The sequence below is a fragment of the Caretta caretta genome, chromosome 13 (genome assembly GCF_965140235.1).
Source record: "Caretta caretta isolate rCarCar2 chromosome 13, rCarCar1.hap1, whole genome shotgun sequence".
NCBI lineage: Eukaryota > Metazoa > Chordata > Testudines > Cheloniidae > Caretta > Caretta caretta.
Genome location: NC_134218.1, coordinates 8,532,701 through 8,551,851, shown reverse-complemented (window position 1 = coordinate 8,551,851; position 19,151 = coordinate 8,532,701). Strand labels below are relative to the sequence as shown.

At 50.8% G+C, this 19,151-nt stretch overlaps 1 protein-coding gene across 3 annotated transcripts in view; it reads right to left on the bottom strand.

The window, feature by feature from the left end:
* LAMA5 (laminin subunit alpha 5) overlaps positions 1-19,151 on the bottom strand; it is a 163,581-nt gene that overhangs the window by 13,528 nt on the left and 130,902 nt on the right. For all 3 annotated transcript variants that reach the window (XM_075118705.1, XM_075118706.1, XM_075118707.1), the window contains exons 48-68: positions 18,233-18,376; positions 17,184-17,335; positions 16,976-17,086; positions 15,906-16,017; positions 14,612-14,782; positions 13,155-13,351; positions 12,874-12,990; positions 12,393-12,547; positions 11,347-11,488; positions 10,711-10,813; positions 10,399-10,512; positions 9,960-10,139; positions 9,366-9,508; positions 7,892-8,077; positions 6,957-7,093; positions 4,850-5,003; positions 3,947-4,080; positions 3,590-3,752; positions 2,544-2,675; positions 1,588-1,739; positions 715-847 (exon numbers count right to left, since the gene is read on the bottom strand). In XM_075118705.1, coding sequence (XP_074974806.1) covers positions 715-847; positions 1,588-1,739; positions 2,544-2,675; positions 3,590-3,752; positions 3,947-4,080; positions 4,850-5,003; positions 6,957-7,093; positions 7,892-8,077; positions 9,366-9,508; positions 9,960-10,139; positions 10,399-10,512; positions 10,711-10,813; positions 11,347-11,488; positions 12,393-12,547; positions 12,874-12,990; positions 13,155-13,351; positions 14,612-14,782; positions 15,906-16,017; positions 16,976-17,086; positions 17,184-17,335; positions 18,233-18,376 — 3,032 coding nt within the window. The remainder of the gene's footprint in view (positions 1-714; positions 848-1,587; positions 1,740-2,543; positions 2,676-3,589; positions 3,753-3,946; positions 4,081-4,849; positions 5,004-6,956; positions 7,094-7,891; positions 8,078-9,365; positions 9,509-9,959; positions 10,140-10,398; positions 10,513-10,710; positions 10,814-11,346; positions 11,489-12,392; positions 12,548-12,873; positions 12,991-13,154; positions 13,352-14,611; positions 14,783-15,905; positions 16,018-16,975; positions 17,087-17,183; positions 17,336-18,232; positions 18,377-19,151) is intronic.

The window sequence follows — 19,151 nt, the reverse complement described above, 5'->3', positions numbered from 1 at the left end:
GAGCCAGGCAGCCACAGCAAGTCGATCCGTGCCTCAGTTTCCCACTCAGTAAAATGGGGATAACAGCACTGCCCTACCTCCCAAGGGGGTTGTGAGGATAAATACAGTAACGGCTGTGCAGTGCTCAGGCCTGGTCTACATGTAAACATTATTTGACTTGGCTACGCCGGTCAGGGGTGCGAAGAACCTTCTCTCTCTCACCGACGTAGCTATGCCGGCCTAACCCCCAGTGCAGACAGCTCTGTTGACAATGGAACCCTTCCATTGCATAGCATCCGTCGTTCTGGGAGGTGGTGTTCCTGACACTGGGGGCCAGGCAAGTACCACAGATATGGGGGGGATGTGTGTATGTCACACATGGCGGTGTGCGTTTCCTAACGGTTTACTCAGCACTGGTACTAGCTGCAAAGAGCTGCTCTGACTCGCCTCTGGGCTGGGTCTCTGCACTGAACGCTCAGTGGGGTACTTGTTTTATGGCAATGTAAGCGAGAGGAGAATTGGGCCTTTAATGCCGCGAGGCAGACAGCTCTGAGATCACGGCTCCGCAGCGTTTCCTTTGGATCCTTTCTACAGCTGCAGGCTGTATCTCCTCCTGGAGACACCGGGTCAGAGGGTCAGGCAGCACGCATTGACGCACACTGCCTCGCACCTGACCCCTAGGGGCAGTGGAGAGAATTACCCAGTGCAGTACTAGGACAGAAGTGCCCCACTTACCAGGAGGTCCGAGGTGCAGCCATAGCTCACTCCAACTGTATTCATGCGTTTTAGGTCAACGTATTTGCCAAGTGCCTTCAGGCCCTTCATGCAGCCCCGGATCGAACCTCCTTTGGGGAAGATGGCCTTCAAGCTGAAAGGGGGGAAGGGGCTGTGTTAACAGGCCTGTGTCACGCAGGAGCTCAGACTAATGGCTCCTTCCGGCCTTGATATCTATGACCAAACAGACCTGGCTCCAAGGGGAAATGTTTTACTCTGGGGCCGGGGAGATAAATGGCGCCTGGAGCATGTGTCAGCTCCAAGTAGGGTGACCAGATGTCCATGGATGACCTCGTGCAAAGGGCAACAGGGAAGTTAAGTCACTGGAAATAAATAGGATGCAACTAAGAGCCCAACCTGCTTCCCCTCCCCTCTGCAAGGAGCCCTGGCCCTGTCCATTACCAGGAAGAGACTTCTGCCTCATTTACAGGAGGAGAATACAAATCTCTGAGCTCATAGACTATCAGGGTTGGAAGGGACCTCAGGAGATCATCTAGTCCAACCCCCTGCTCAAAGCAGGCACCATCCCCAATTTTTTTTGCCCCAGATCCCTAAATGGCCCCCTCAAGGATTGAACTCACAACCCTGGGTTTAGCACTGGCTTGACGGCTCGGACAGGGCAGGCAGTCACCTAGGTATAGTGGCTAGCACACGAAGGCTGTGGGGCTGAGCAGTTATATGTAACTGGGGAGGGGGCAGGGGAGATTACGGTACCCATCACATGAATCTTCACGGAAGGATGCTGAAGCAAATCAGGAGAAAGACCTTTGCCTCCCTTCAGAAAGCAACCCTGCCCCCTTCAATGACTCTCCCCTGGCAGGCTAGGACTGTCACCTCTCGGGCAGCAGGAGCACAGGCATGCCCCCCAGGTAGTAGGAAACGGCATTCTCCAGGGAGTTCTCATGCTCCACCATGAAGATGGTGTGTCGCTCCAGCCGCACTAAGATGCGCTTCTTGGAACTCATGGTGAGGAGGAAAATCTGGATCTGGAGTCGAAGAGGAAAATGATAAATAAACTCCTGCACCCTCGGGGTACGGGTTTATCCCCAGTGGAGCAGCGCATGAGAATGAGTCAGCCCCACAGCGCCAGGACAGCGTCCCAGAGCCTGCAGGACTTGGTCTGTCCTGCACCGAGCATCTATGTACCAGGAGCCCCGTCCACGCCATGGGAGAAACAGTGCCTACAAGTGCCACGCTTACGCTTTGGGTTTCCATAGTGAAGCGCTGGCCAGCAAGGCGGGGACAAGTCCCTCGGAGAGAGACAGCCCCAGGAGGGTGCAGAGAATCTCTGGCAAGCAGAGCTCCCAGATGCCTGCTAAGGGGATGGATTAGCACAGCCAGCCTGTGCTGCACTACCCAGCTGCTTTGCACTGCTGCAGCCTTTCCTGCAACAAGGTTGCAAATGCAGGCAGTGTCTGCACTGAGACAGACAGTGCCTTGGGCATCCCCTAGCCCGAGCTTCACCATGTTTATCCCTTCTGGAGCCTGTGATTACATCCCTCGTCCTCATACAAGGAGGCTGGACGAGCAGCCCACGCAAGCCCTTGTCCAGCGCTGCGCCATCAGTGAACGCTGAGGGAGAAAAGCAAGCGGCAGGCTCTGCTGCGAGCAGACACCGTGGAACTGAGAAGGTCTCCTCCAAACGGCCAGGTGTGGTACCAGCTAGATCAGGACAGGCACCTCCTGCTGCTGCCAGGCCCCCCCACTTCTAGATCCCAAGCGGAGATCGCTCGTCTAGAAGCCCAGGGAAACACCAACCCTGGGGTGGAGCATCTCCGGCCCTGAATTACCGCTTTGTTCGTGGTGCTGCTGACGGTGAGAGACATGGGGTCACTGCTGGATGCTGCCATCTCAAGGCCCTCCTTGAAGTCATAGTAAAGCACCAGCTTTCCATCCCGAACAGCCAGACACAGGAACTGGCCCTGTGGGGAGGGTAAGACAAGTCCAACTCAGTCTCTTGGTGCACTGAGGTGACAGTTCCCCCAGCAAGGGATCACAGCGTTTGGAACCAGAGCGCCATCATCACTCCGTGCGGATAGGACAGGAATGATCCAGGGCCCGATCCTGAGCCAAGCCTCCCCTTCAGCACCTGGGATTTGTGGGAGAAAACCACCATAGCCAGAGTCTGCACCAAAAATCTGTTTGGGTGTGTCGGGAGTTGGGCAGGTAACTGTGCAACTGCAGCAGAATCTCAGGGACTTTGTCGTCACATAGCAACCCTTGTCCCCACAAAGCATAGAACGGAAAGGCAGGCGGGGCTGGCAACACCCACCTCCCAGCGGCAAAGCCAGCCCCGCCTCTGGCTAGGAGGAAACACGGTCCGGCTCTTCAGAAGGGGAGTCCGTCCAGTACAGCGCACAGACGGGCGGCAGGGCTCAGTGCTCCCTGGGCAGGACTCCCAGAGGCTTTCTGCTCCTAAAAGCAGCTTTTTTTACGATTGAAATGAGAACATCCCCTTTGCCAGCTGGCTGCGTTGGGCCTGGAACCTCCGGTGGCTTTTGAAGCACATTGCGAACATACGGCTCCCCAAAAGCCCTTTGCCTCGCTCCGAATCCTGTGAAAACCCTCGTCCTCTTGCAGTGCTTTTGCACCTTCTTGTGCCGAGTGCCTGTCCTATGACGTCACGTTTGCCAGAGCTGCAAACTCCTTCAAGCAAGGGCTTTGTCTTTTTAGCACCATTTCTGGGCTCCTAAACCATGTGGACTACAGAGTGAATCGGCTCGTGCCTTAGACAGAATAATAAGATTCAGATGCCCACCTCCGTTCCATTGACTCACTCAGTGTATGTAAACCCCCCAGAGATGAACAAAGGGACAAATGTGGGAGGGGGACCTGCCTGATGCTCCAAGAAGAAGAGAATCCCGTTGTAAGAGACCACACGAATTTCCTGTTCAAAGCGCTTGGTCGAGCCGATCTGGCTCTCAAATTTGATTTCTGCGTAGCCAGTACCATCAAAGTAGGAGCCATCTGTCAGCCAGGGATCTCCTGTGGATTTGGACCTGAACAAGGCGAGACAAAGAAAAGGGGTTACAGGCTTTTAGGGGTGGGGAAGAACTTTCAACAAAAATTACTACAGTCGAAGGTTTAACTGAAAGTCACTCCCTTCCCGGTGACTATCTCGGCACCCTTCTAAGCTCTGGAGGGACAGGAGACGTTCCCACCATGCTGAAGGCAGTGCAGTGAGTTCTCGTACCTTGCACAGGGTTTGTCAGCAGCTGTGTCCAGGTGGAAGGTGCGCTGGAAGTTGTATAGACTCACCACCTCCTCATTCAGTGTATCCATCTCGATGCAGCCCCGGTAGCTGGGGTAGCGCAGCGTCCCTGGAGGCTGAAGAAGAATGTCACTGTCTACGGCTACACGTTTTTAGGGTTAGTTTAATCCAGCAGGGCAGATCCTGCCTTCCTGAGCATTCAGCTCTCACTTTAACGTAGGGGAACCAAATAACTAACAGGCAAAGAAAGCAAATGCCTCCAAACAATGCTAGGTATTAAATGGAATGAGCCTATAACAAATGCTGAGATTCAGCAGAGAGCTCAACAACCCCTTATCTCTAATATTATCCAGAAAAGATGGAAACACCTGGGTCATGTGATAAGGATGAAGCCAGAGGCCCTGCCATGGCAGATGTGCTTCTGGTCAGCTGGGGGAACATGTACAAGGGGTTGGCCAAAAGAATCCCCCCATCCAACTGTATTTAGAGAAAGAAATCTTATGGACTTCACAACAGAGGACAGGCACAGAGCGGCTCGGGACAGAACGGTACAGCAGGGCCACCTCTGTTCATTTATTTGATAGCTACCCTTCCAAACATGAGCGCAGCCCCCTGCGGTTTGTGCCACTCACAAGGGGTGGAGAGGGAGCCAGAGCTGTATCTGATCCAGGGAACAAGTGCTCAGTGGGGACAAACCCAAACAGACCCAGGCCTGTGAAGCCAGGGAGCAAGGGGGAGGAACAGAGGGAAAAGGCTCTTTGTGGTATCGCAAATCCTGGTCCAGTGGAGACACAAATGTGCCCACAGGTGTAAACGGAGTCAACTGAGGATCAAAGAATCCAGGAACCCCGTCTCCGCCCGCTCTGCTGCATTAGCCCATCTCACCGTGAAGCTGGTGGGGTAGCCCCCCACATAGAAGACCACGTTGTGCGGCTCGAGGTTGAGCAGCCCCTGCTCTCCTTTGGCTATGCTGTCTCCTTTCGTCTCGTGCAAGGTTTGCTTCTCCACGGTCACAGACATGTGTCCATACTGCAGGATCCTGTCCCCCCAGATCACACAGTCAGTACAAGGGGACGAGAGAGCCAGGCAGACGGGGAGTCCCTCTCCACACCCAAACCTCCCCCTCAGCTCTATCCGACAGCATGAGACTCACCATACTGAGCCCCTGCAGAGAATGGGCTAAATTCTCCCTGGGTGAGCCCAGGGACTGCAGTGCACTTAAATTGGAGCATCTCAGCATAGTCAGCAAATCACAGCAGCTCCAATGGGCTTTAAAGCCTGTACCCATGAGGTGAAATGCTCATCTGGGGGAGGCAGACTCCCGTAGTGGAGCTAGGCACAAGAGTTGCCTCATTGCCCAGGAAGGCCTTTCTCTGCTCTCCCTTCCCCAGCACCTGCAGGATCTGATTAGTGCCAAGCACTCCCTTAGGCATGTGTGCGTGGGGGGAGAAGAGAGATGGGGGGTTGCATTTTGGTTCTTTCGGGTGAGATTTTATCCTAAAGTCCTGGCCACCTTTCAAAGTCCCATGGCACTGCTAGGCCGTGTATGTAATAGCGTCACTTGCAGGCTTACGGTGGACTGGGACCCTGCCCTTGATTAAATCCTGACTCTGCATTACATGCCACACGCCAACGTTTCTTCTGTGTCCACTGGATGTGGGGTTGTTCTTCTCTTCCTGCACGCTGCTAACCAGCTGCTGCATTTCGCCCTGGAGATGGCTGCGTTTTAGTGAAGGGAGCCCTGCGGTATCCTTTACTCATCTCACCAGGGAGAGGAGAAGTTTAAGTAATGTGTGACTGTAAGGGTGAAAGATACTGTGACCCAAAACTTCCTAATGTCCGCCGGCAAAGGGGCACAGAGAGGACGCAGAGAGGTTACAGGTATCTGCCGAGTCCAGCTCATACATTCTAGTTCACCAAAGAGGGCCATGTGAGGTCTCTAATAAAAGCTTGTATCATACTGATCCCCATAACTGTTGTGACATGAATGTGTGGATGATACTTAAGGAGTTGTGTATATGTACTGTGACAGGCTGTCACCAACCAGAGGTGAGAAACTGGTGTCCCGTCAGACCAGAGATGTTTACCCATCTATTCATCGAAATGTAAACCGAGTATTGCCTCATTCCCAATCCCCAGCCTGAGCTAAATGCAGATGAAAGACTGAGATTTAACAGGAAGAGAAGAACAGTAGGGAGAAGAGAGCCTTTTCTCGGGGTGCACTTCCAAGGTTTACTGGATTGTAACTGGGGGAAAAGGAGAACACCCTCTTATCCTGCACCTAGGAAGTAAACAGACAGTGCATTTACATTTATTAAAATGGGACCATAACCAGCCTTGGTTGGAAACGCTGCACAAGGCTTTGGGTGGGATGAAGACTGCTTTAGACATGAGGTTAACCTGTTAAGTTAAATTTAGTCTCTAGAAAGAGTGTGTTGATTTTGTTTTACATGTAACACTTCTGTTTCCATTATCCTTCCTCACTGGAATATTTGAATCTCGGTTAATAAACTTATTCCTGTTTTCACTACAAATATATCTCAGTGTTGTGGGGCTGTACACGGGGTTGATCCTGAGCTGAATCATACAAGCTGGTATGTACGCTGTTCAGTGGTATTTCTGAGTGTGTTCAGTGGAGAAGGGACTGGACTACAGAGGAACACGTCAAAGGGGCTCAGGGACTGGGGTGCACCTATTGTTAACCTGGAAGGCAAAGTAAAGGCTGGCATAGTTGGAAGATTGTTTGGGTGGCCAACGGACAGGAGGTGTCAGGGAGTTGGCACCCAGTTAAGCACTAGGAAGTGTCCCTCTTGCTGGAGCCCAGGATGGCGGAGCGGGTAACAAGGTGATTCACTTCGAGAACTGTCACAGATGCGAATGCAAAATTACTCTCTCTCGCCCTCTCGCTTCCACTTTGCAAAGTCTCCCTCTGCTGCTTTAGTTTCTTCTCTAGCTCAGCCGGCTATGCGAGTGGCTTTTGTGGATTTTGTACCTGTTGATGCTGATTGCAGCAAACTGCTCTCCGATCTCTTCATCAACTGTTAAATAGGTAGGTTCTTCGTCCCCAAGTTTATAGATCCACTGCACCTTGCGGTCTTTGAGCACGATACCCATGTAGTCTCCTTTGGCCTGAATGCACAGAGCAAACAATCCAAAGGGTTTGCAGCGAACCCATCCAAAAAAGGGGAAATCACTGAGGGAGTTTAAAGTGATGCTCTAGGGGCAAGTCAGTTCTCAGGAGTTTTACAGCTGAGTGCAAAGTCTTCCAGGGGATTATTGGAGGCCTAGCTCCAACCAAAGGACACAACATACAAACCAGATACTCTCACCCCTTAAAAAACAAACTCAAGTGCATGCAGAGCCCAGCACCTGCACATCAGAGGGATGCGCCATTGCAAGGGCTAGGATCAAAGCAATGTGGTGTTCACGTTGCAGTGGGAACGTGCGTGGGCTGGAGGCTCACTGTTACCTTCACACACAGTCCAGTGGCTCTCCTGTAAATGAGCAGCATCTAGCCCTGGGGGTGGCGTGGCCCAGGCGATTGCTGTCTCCTACCATACTCTGCCAGGGCCTCTGTGAGGGGACAGCAGCCCCCGTGCTCTGCCCTGAGGAGGGTTTTGTCCCCTCTCCTCTCAGTTTGAATTCAATAATGTTTGACAGTAACAGTGGACACCCTGCTCCCACTATCAGTGCCTGAAACCTTTACAAGCAGTAGGGAGAAGCTGGGTGAATGGAGACAGCTGGCTTAGATATTCACTGGCTGAATGCAGCATATAAGACCTTCCTGATACGAGACTTTCCCACCCCATCCAGAGCTCTGCACGGCCATCCATCGCACGCTTGTTCCCCATCTGGATCACTCAGCCCAAGCTCTGCCTGCTGCACAGGTCCCTCTCCCACTCCTGTGCTTGGACGGGCAGCTCTTACCTCTTTATTGCCCAGGTACAAGACAAACTGTCCCGCGTCGGCCCCATCCTGACGCCGCTGCCTGGGTTTGGGCTCCGGGTTCTGGATGTAGAACTTGAGGGAGGTGTAGGCGGCCAAATCCTGCAGGTCGCTGGGAGTCCGGACCTGGATGCCCGAGGTGCCGTTGAACTTCACTGGTACCTTCACCTAGAGGTGGAGAAATCAAAGCCAGGCTGACAGAAGCAGCTCATGCAGCCTGACTCCTCATTTACGATGGCTGTATTTGCTACCGGTCCAGGCAGAGTCACGTTTAGGGTACGTCTGCACTGCAATGAAAAACCTGCAGCATCAAGTCTCAGAGCCCAGGTCAGCTGACTTGGGCTTGCGGGCCTCAGGGAGCAGGGCTGAAAACTTCAGTGGAGATGGGCAGGTGAGAGCCTGCGCTCTGAGACCCTTCCTCCTTGCGGGGTCTCAAACGCTGGGCTCCAGCCCGAGCCCAAACATCTACACTGCAATTTTACAGCCCCCCTCAGCCCAAGCCCTGCGAGCCCGGGCCAACCGCGGGTCTTTTCTTGCACTGTAGACTGATGCTTAGATGCAGAGGGCAGGTGATTTTTTTGGTTCACTTGCAGAACAGATCAAGAAAAAAAATTCACTTTGAGTCAACCTAAAACTAAAAATTGTTGAATTTTTGGGTGAACCAAAAAGTTGAAAAAGACCCCTGTATGTAGATTAGAACAAAACTTTTCTTTTTAAATTTTATTTAAAAATCATTTGAGATTTTTTGATGCAAATGTCAGACAAAAAAATTGAAATGTTTTCTTTCAAAACTGTCAAAATGAAACATTTTGATTTTGGAGGGATTGTTTTTGTTTGTTTCTCTTTGGCCCAGAACTAGATCAGTGAATTTGACAAGTTCGCAAAATGTTTCAGTCGACCTGAATCTGTATTGTTTGGCAAATAAAAAAAAAGCGCTTTGCCTGAAATCTTTTGCCCAGCTGTACTTAGAAAGCCGAGATTTAACCATGACAAAGTACTTTTATGGAGGCTCTGAAGGGGAGATCCATAAAGACCATGTGGAGCCTGCTGCAGATTTGGAGGGGCCCGGGGAGAGCACAAAGTGTACAATCAAGACTCTGAATCATTCTTCCCTACCCCCTCAAATGGATCCCCCCCAATATCTGGACTTCAGAGCAATCCCTGCTCAACCCCCATTTCCACAGCCTTGAAAATCAGTTTTTAAAACTGCCCTACGTGATGCCAAAAGAGGAATAAAGTTTCAGCATGCTTTGCCTTCCTACAAAATCAGTCAACCTATTTTGGCCAATCAAGACCCAAACCAAACTCAGGGGCTCCCATGAAGCCTTGCAAAAAGCAGCCTAAGGGAGGTTTGTTCAGTGCCTGCCTGTGCTAATTAGAACCACGAGGGGCTCACCTTTAGAGCCGCCGCAGACCAGCACTCTCACATATACAGCCCTCTCCCGCAAGCCCCTACCTTGCTAGCAGCATTTCTGGCCTGCGTGATCAGCTGGCGGATTCGCACGATGTTCTCGGACACAGTGGAGTTCTTATTCCTCCTGCTCTCCAGGCCACTCAGCTTCCCCAGCAGCAGCGGAATGGTGCTTTCCAGGTTCGACACTGGTGGGCGTGTTTCAGGGAGGCAAAGGGGAGCAGGGGATAATGATCAGCGGGGTGCAAAGGGATCCAACACTCAGCTATCAGGGGGCGCAAGCCAAAGAAACAGACACAGCGCAGCCGTCACAGGGAGTGAAGCAGCGGCTGATGCGCACACCTCTCTTGCAGGACTTGCTGGCAGCATTAACAAAAGTGGCTTTTAAAAACACAGCTGAAAAGTGCATCCAAGCACTTTGTAAGAACATCCACAGCCTGCCCCAGTGGATGACCTGGACTTTGTGAAGAGAGGAAATAAGAGGGGGACACACAACAGCCTCCCTTTAAACTTGTCAGCAGGGAACAACAGAGACAGAGCAGCACTTAGATACCACAGTGAAGTGCTTCATGATGACAGCAGTGTCCCTGTCCCTTATCTCCAGCACACTTTCCACAGCTAACCCCCCTCTCTACATACCAGACTTCTTGGCGTCTTGAACTGCCTGGTTTAACTCTTCATTTTTAAGGCCTCCATACTGGTCTTTCCACTCATCCAGGTTCTTCTTCATGTTGCTCAATGCATCTTCCACCCTGGCAACCGTGTCGTTGGCTGCTGCAGCTGCAGCCTTGGCATTCTGAATAATTGCCGTGGTGTTATCTTTGAGAGGAAAGGAGACAAGTCTCGTAAACTCAGCAAAGAGCACGAGGGAGGGCAGAGCTACTAGCTTATGGCTAGAGTCAGAAAAACTTAACCAATATATAGGGTCTGGTATATACCTGCAAGGTCACTGGATGGGCAAACCACTGGCTACCTACCATGATCATAGACTGCCCTGTGGGTTAGAAGGGACTACAGCTAAGCTTTTCTCTTGTGATGTGCAGAGCTCTTGTCTAGAAGAAACTGCCTACAGACAAACCTTGGTCCTTGTCCAGCATGTTCTGTACAGATCGCAGCTGGTTCAGGAGCTGCTCCTTCTTCTCTCGGAGATCGGTCAGTTTGTCCTTGACTGCCTGCAATGTCCCTTTAATAACTGGAATTAGATGTATATAACACGTTAGATGTTTGTACATCTATCACTCCTCCAAAGCGCATCACACACCATCACTTCCACTCAAAACCCCCTCCCCTCCGCCCCCACCCCCACACAGACACACAGAGTGCTTTCTATCTTTCCCACACAGAAGAATTTCCCTGGAACACTTGTGTCCACTGCTGGCCCCTCTCTTACCCTCATTGAGTTTCCTCTGCTCCCTCTTCACGGCTTGCTCCAGGGCACTGCTGTTCTTCTTCAGCTCTTTAGATAGGGTACCAAGATCTCCCGATACAACACTCTACAAACACACAGGACACCTCCTCACTAACTGTCGGGGGCCTGGCACAAAGCGGTTCAGCAGCTGAGCCCTAGAGTTGGAAGAGGACTTCAAGTCCCCATTCCTCAGTCTCAGCAAAGGCTAAATGATAGGCAAATAGCCAATGTTGGTCAGAAAGCATCTGCACCACCTTCAGGCAAGCATTTTGCTGGGAAGAGGCATGTGTTTGTGCGTATGCATGGGGAGGGGTAACAGAGAAGAGAAATTGAGACACCAGATGCCAAAGTCATTAAGGCACATCACTTAACGGCTCACTGCCTCAGTTTCCCCATCTGGCAAGGTAGAGATGGCAACAGCTGTCTCACTGCAGTAAGGTCAGGCTGAGCCCATTAGTGTTTGCAAAACACCAAGATCTCAGATGGAAGGGGTGACAGGAGTGTCGTATATCAGCAGAAAGAGCTGCAGTGTGGCCAGGGAAGCAAAGGGCACTGGGCCAGCTTATTGGAGCCAGGATTTTGCAAGGGTTTGTGTGGCCCTGAAGGGAAATTGCATACTGTCAAAGCTTCACCGGCTGCCTCATCGGCGTCTTTGGCTGCCCTCTCAGCATTCTTCACAGCCTTGATGATGCTGGCATATGCGTTGGAGGCATTGATTGCTCGCTGGATAAACCCATCCTGGTTTGCGCCCTGGATACTGCTGCATTTGAAGACAAATAAATAAAGTTCACTGCCAGAAGCCCAGCAGAGCACCAGGGGCCAGATCCAGGCACAGGCAACACACATCACTCTCCTGGGCTCCCCACTTGGAGACCCCCTGTATGTGGGGTTTTCACAGCAGCATGCACTCACAACTGGCTTCCCCATCCTGGGGTCCAAATTTCCCGCTCCCGCCCGCCCCACTCCTGGGTCCAGAGATCTGCAGTGCCCAGTCCATTTTGAATCCCCGTCAGTGCTGACACCAGCTCTGAGAGAGAAGCCCTTCCATGATCCATGGCAGGAAACAGTGGGGTGGGAGTGAGGGAGGATCACTCTTCTGCTTATTGCTGTGCAGAGTGGAAGAGATAGAGAACCAATGAAACAGCACTAATAATGAATGACAAGCAGCATTCGGACATCGATTGGGTCTGAGGTCACCTGATCACATCCTGAAGACGTGACGTGTTCTAGACTCAAATTCGTCCCATTAATGGGTGTCACCGCCACATCCTGTACCAGCACTGTCCTTACCCATATACCTTCTCCATCACACACTGGTTTGCTACCAGAGGGATGTTGGCGAGTGCTGGGCTACAGGTAATCCATCAATTCTTACATGTAAACATTATCCCAAGATGAATTTCAAAGCAGGGACTTCAGCAATCTTCAGATCCCTCCAAGTGCCCCGGAGAGGCCCATCGACCACACATCACCACTTGTTTACACAAGCAGCCGGAGTCCCTCTAGCAAATGTGCTGGAGAGCAGGATGCTGAGCAGAGTCAGTGGAGTTGCCCGATGGCTGGCTCAGCATCCTTGATCCAGGCAGGAAGGAGAAGTGGAGCAGACTACGAGAGTTCCGGGCCCACACAGGCCGGGGTGAAGCTGGGGCAGCGAGGGATGTTACCTGGAAAGGTTCCGAGCGAGTTCATCCAGGAGCCTAGCGTGCTCCTCAGCGGCTTCGACGACTGGGATCTTACTGCTGGCGGGAGAAAACTTCTTCACCCGCTCTGTCAGGGGGTACCTGGCTCCATCCAGCCGGGCAGCTAGCTTCTCGTACTCCTGCAGAAGGACACGCCCACAAGGGGCATTCACCAACCTTGCCAGCTCCTCACTTCTGCAGCTGGACACACACCCAGAAGGGAGAGACACATTCCGGGGGGCTGGCAGGTGACCAGCACATGGCTGATTTTCCATTGCTAGCACCATGCCCTTCATCCACACCACCATTCTTCCTCCACCCTTCCCCACAGCTATTGCCAACTCCACCAACACCCTTCCCCACCCCCACTGCCTTGTCCCTCTTGATATTGGTGGCACACTTTAGCCCATCTGACACACCTCAACCCAGAATCCACCAGACAAGCCTGAGTGTTTTCATCACTCACCTCCTTTGCATTCTCTATTATCTGTAGAAGATCCGAGACCTGGACCAGGGAGTCCTCAGCCATCTGCAGAGTGTCCTGCACCACCCCGTACTGCTTCTGCAACTCCTCACTCTTTCGCTTGAGACACAGATGGATAGCGTTAGTTAGGAGCCACAGGATCAAGCAACAGACAAGACCTAGATTATACTAGACATTTCTTAGCCGCTGCCAAAGCCATGCACGTCCACCCAATGGCATCAGCTCCTTTGCATTCCTATATGCAAATAAACCCCTCTTTGTACCTGGATCTCCTCAAGGTTGTTCCGATTTAGGCTGTTCAAGTCCTCTGTCTGCCTAGTTTTATTCACAGCCTCATTGAGAGCATCTCGGAGATCCATCAGCTCTGAGCTATATTGAGCCAGTAAGTCTTTGATGCTCTTCACCAGGTCTTGGTTGGATTCCCACTTGCTGTACAGCTCGCTCCTCACACGATGGAGCACTGATGACAGAGAGCACAAGGAGATTGCCTGGAAACTCTTGTTTCCCCAACATTTAAGAGTTCTTTCTGAGTACACAGTGGAAACTGCTCGAAAGGCTTAGGGCCCAATTCTGGTCTCAAAGCACAGATTTTAAGGCTAGAAGGGGACCATTATCACTATCTCCTCTGACCACACAAGCCAAAAGAACCTCATCCAGTAATTTTTGCATGAAGCCCATAATTTCTGTTTGAGTTACAGCAAATCTTTCAGAAAGACAAAGACATTCCCTCTTGATTTAAAGCTGCCAAGTAATGGAGAATCCACCACATCCCGAGGTAAGTTGTTCCAATGGTTAATTACCATCCCTGTTAAAAATGTGCACCTTATCTGGATGCATCTAGTTCCAGCTTCCAGCCATCGGATCTCACTGTGCTGTTTTCTGCTAGATTAAAGATCCATTTGCTATCTGAAATCTCTTCCCACAGTTACAGTAGTGCACTTCTGGAGTAATTCCAGTGATGCCAGCTGAGAGAAGAATTTGGCCCTGAGGTTCTTGCAACAGAGTATCGTTTGGTTAGAGTGGTGCATTGCAATGGAGGTTCCCTGGGGAATCACAGGCTCCATGTCTCTCTGAGCAAGGAACGACACACTTCTGTTGTCACCATTTGGGACAATTTACTCAACCAACTGAACACAAGACTTATGAGCATGTATAGGTGCATGTGAGAAAAAAAATACACACACACAAACACAAACTTAAAACACTAACTACATTTTTAAGTGTTGTCATACAGAACCATTAAGTTAATGAAATTCAAATGCACTTAAACAAATACTAAGCCTTCTGATTGTACATGAACTTGCTTGTACAAAGGAGCTAAATTCTGTTGGGACGAACATTAAAAATCACTGGCGCTTATTAGGACCTTTGCAAATAATTATATTTATTATATATATAATTATATTTATAATAAAAATATTAGCACCTTTGCAATTTGCAAAAGAGACTAAAACGGGACTATTAGTTACTGTCCCCTCATTGCTGGACTGCTGAGGAGGTCAGTACTAGACACTCCTAGCCTGTAAAAGCTAGATGGGCATATTCTGTTCAACAGTGTAACTCTCCAACTGTTGGTGACAGCAACAGGATAACAGCAATGGCATGCCCAATAAATAATGTTTGCAGTAATGCCCTCAAGCTGGGACAGTGTGGAAAAAGAGCCCAAGGAGCACTGCACCTTGGCATTGCCCATCCCCTGTGTCTCCTGAGCTAGACTTACATTTCTGAGCCTTCTCATGTTCACGCTCCGCCACCCCTTTCTGGCTGAGGAAATCCCGTTCCTTCATCTCCTTCAGCATCCTTTCCACCTCAGCCATCTTTTGCCAGAACTCCTCAGAGGAGGCCATGCTGATGTCTGCAGTCCCCAACTTGTCCATCTGGTGCACCAAATCTGCAGGGAAAGCCACGACCCGTGGTCCTCCACCAGCTGAGCACGTTGTCTCCCCATACTCAGCTGTGAAAGCAATCTCTCCTCCCCCAGTACTCCGAAAAGCTCCCACTCAGCTAAAACAGCATCCGTTTTTTGTTGGAGTCCTGATGGCCAATGATAGATGGAGTGACTTGCTTCAAGTCGTGAAGTGGGGGAATGACCCAGCTGGAATTCAGACAAGTTTCTAGACCCTCTGCTGTAACCACTAGACTGGACTATTTCCCAAATAATCCATCTTGTAGGTTGCCTTCTCCTCTAGATTTACTGGGGCAAACTTCAGACAGTGGGGGCAAGGAAGATTCCATGTAGCTCAATCACTCTTGGGAAGAGCACTGCAGATGGCCCCTATTTCTCACATAAGTGTAAATATAATGTGCTTCACCAAATATGGCATTTATCCAAACAGCTGAGATTCACTGGCCACAGAATTCTCTGTAATACCGCCAACTGCACAGGCAGGGGGCAGCTTCCCCAGGCCGGTGATTTAAAGGGCTCAGGGCTCCCGGCAGCGGCCGGAGCCCTGGGTCTTTAAAATTGCCACAGAGCCCCGCTGCCAGAGCCCCGGGGTAGCAGTGGCGGCTGGGAGCTCCGGGGCTCTGGCAGTGATTTAAAGGGCCTGGGGCTCCCGGCCGCCACTAACACGAACCGGGCCATTTAAATTGCTGTCGGAACCCTGGGGCACTGTTGCTACCCCAGGGCTCTGGCAGCGGGGCTCTGACTGCTATTTAAAGGGCCAGAGGCTCCGCTGTGGTAGCAGCGGCTGGGAGCCCCGGGGCTTTAAATCGCTGCCGGAGCCCCGGGGCTCCTGGCCGCTGCCACAGCTACCACTCCTGTGGTGATTTAAAGGGCTCGGGGCTCCCAGCCGCCGCCACCACAGCCGGAGCCTCTCGATATAAAGGGTCTGGGGATTTAAAGGCCCACCCCCTGCTCAGGACTCTGGTATACCGGTAAGTCCCTTAAGTTACTTTCTCCCCTGACAGACACTATCAAAGGTAACATTGAGCAACTTGAAAACAGCGAGAGCGTGGGATTTGGGGCAGGGGAAAAATCAACACAACAGTTACACTTACACCTGGTCACTTACCCGCAATGCTATCCAGGGTACCTTGGATACTCATTGGCAGGTGCTCTGCCCTCTGGTAGGTCTCTTTTGTCTGCTCCTGCAGATGGTTTGCTTTTCTATGAGTCATTGTTGCCTACAAAACAAATCACTGGTTTAGCTGAAGCATTTGGTGAGATACAAATAAGCCGTAATGCAAGGTTGGGCATCGGGCAGCTTTTGGGACCACAGAGCTGAAAGTGTCAGCTTTTTTGCAGGGATTTGCACGGGTACTGTACTCTGCTACGATTTATCTTCATGTGTGCACAGAAGTTAGTGAACAATTGTGTTCATAATGAAATGGATGCGGAAAAAAATCACAAGTCCATCGTCGACAAAAATCTTTCATGCTCATAACACAGTTACACATTATGACTTGTGCCAACACAGCCTGCATATTAATCGGGGGAATGCAGAAGACGTACAAGCTTTGAGGTTCTGAAAGTTTGCAAGTGGATGTACAAAAATGCAGTCAGGTCATGTAACTACACACATACGAAAATGCTGGCCATTTGCACAGGTAGTTATCCAATGTGTAGAAATCACTTGCACATGCAAGTGTACACACATTTTATGTACCCAATTAAAAATCAGCCCCTGAATCTTGTGTAAACTGTAGGCGCTTTGGTGCAGGACCGTCTTAAATCAAGAGGGGATACCTTTCCCCTCCGAAGGGTAGGGTTTAAATACTGCAGAAGAATGAAATGGTGGTTTGGGGGGAGGAGGGCTGGATATTTGACCACATCTAAAAGTCTCCTTAACATGCACACAATGGGCCGTTTCGGCTCAGAGAAAGGAACCTGCCTGGATAAGCGGGGTGTTGAAGATCAGGGTTCAGGTTCCCTGGCAGAATGCATGGTGGGTGACCCCTGGACTGGGTTAGCAGTGGGTGCTGCAGGAGTCAAGTGTCCAGCAGCTGCTCAAACTGGGCCTGGCCCTAACTAGCACCGTTGGCTCCTCCCATGGGCACCTAACACTCACTGTTATGAAAATGAACAAGGGAAGGGCATTCTGTGCGTGCAGTGTTATCAGCAGGGGGAGGAGAAACACCCTGCCTTGTGCTGCAGTGCATTCAAATCCTGAGTGAGTTCCACATTCTCGTCTTCCAACTCATCTGCCTTTTGCTTGACCCTGTTCATGGATCTCTGGTATTCGCGCAGGTGGTTCTGAAAGAGAGAGGTGGGGGTGGAAATCAGGCAATAGGACCAGAGTCCCATGTAGAGACTAAGCCAGCGGGAAGAACATGTTAAGCCCTCCACATACAGACACGTTTTTCACAGAGCTGTTCAGACCATGCAGTCGGGCCCAAGCGATGGAGCTGGCGTTCAGGTTGATCAACTGGTTCCTGATGATGGGGAAAGAGGCCTCGATCTTCTGGAGGTCTTCCAGCAGAAGCAGCACACAGCTGTCACAGACTGCCAAGAGCAAGGGGTGGTGAGTAAATGGCTCTGATGCGACACCAGCTATTCAGCACCCAGGGCTTCTCCTTCCATTTCCCCCTTCCTTACGACCATAGTAAGGACAGTTTTTTCACCCAAAGGGGGAACCACGTCTCCAAATTCCTGCCTCTTGAATTGGATTCCCCTCTGAAGAAGGTGTTAACTTGGGGTCCCCTGGTCACCTTTCAATCCCTTTGCACAAAGGGTCAGGATTTCCAAGTGCTTTTAGGGGTGTGCCAAGGAGTGTAAACTGTCAGCTGACCTGCTCTTGGTCTCACAGCAGCTTCCCACCAGCATACCCCACATAACTCTGATGAAGTTACTCCTGATTGGTGAGATCAGAGCCATGCCCACTATTAGGCTGATTAACACTGTTCCTCTGTTATCTGCCCTAGGGGCACAAAGGAAACCAGCCAAAAGGCAGGGTGCTATCTGCCAAGCTTACCGTCAATGTTTTAATTATTGCCAGGGGCCACCACGCTGCAGGGATCGGACTGACAATTAGGATCTGCCTCCTAGAGGTTACTCTCTAGCAAGTACTGATCAGACTACATCTCCCACAATGCACCATGGCCAGAAGACTCCCATGATGCACCTTCTCCCCTCTCCAAGAGGGGAACCTGGGGTGACTCAAAGGAGATGGTAGGGTTACCAGGGAGCTCGGCTTATAGAGGAGAATCGGCACATGAAGCAGCTTAACTACAATTCCCAGTGCATTGCAGCAGCATTTCCAAATCAAAATATTTTGGGTTATGGCCAATTTCTTGTTCTGGCCAAAACATTTTCAGTTTTTGAATTTCCACCAAAAATAGAAATTTTTTTAGATGGGGAGGGCAGGAAGAGTGGGAGGAGAGACAACATGATGCTACTAACCTTCACACCTCATGCTGTCCGGGCCGTTTGCTACAGGGATCTCATACTTCTCTATGCAGGTATCGCATTGCTTCCCCGTCAGGCCATTGGAGCAGGTGCACTCCCCAGTCCGGGGGTCGCAGGAGCCCCCCTTACACTGACACTCTGCCAATGAAAAGGAGGCAGCTGAGGGAGGTTTGCCCTGACCTAATGAGCCCCCTGAAAGAGGGAACGCTGGGATTCCATCACAGGGCAAACCACCACCACAGAAAAAAATCAATGAACGAACAAGGGCCAATGCGTGGGTCTGTGAACATGCTTTTTTTAATGGCAGGCGAGACTAGCTGAGTCAATCCTCCCCTTTGACTAGTGAAGTTTCACGTTGTTCTGTACATTAGAGTCATGGTTTGTTTTAAAAAAAACCTTCAGATTGCAATTGCACACCCAGCTTGCATCAGGAATCGCTGGGAGTTTTCTTCAGCTGGATGGGTTGCTTCACAGGCAAGCGGTTTTAGTTAGCAACTCGAGCACTTACCTGCTTTGCTCAAGTAGCTGTGATCACTGCTGGTGCACACGGAAGGGGTGGAAAGGGCAAACGTACTTTTGAAGCCTAACTTTTTTTTTTTTTTTAAATCAGGCCCTTTGCTAGGTGATGCCAAGTGCCCACGCAACACTTTGTCATTTAGATCATAACAATAAAGATAAACTATGCCAAACAACGATTAAAAGCCTCCATGGAATTAGGATGGTTTCTTTGATCTCAAAACTGGAACGCTATTGGGGGGCTCTCCAGTTGTAGCACCACAGGGATGACGTAAAACACAACATCCCCATATCTGTGGTGAGAAGGGACCGGGTTCATGCTAAGTGACTAACACAGCCCTTTGGCACTGCAGCAAAGCAGCCCAGAGATGTCCAGATATTTCTTCTAGGAGATTTA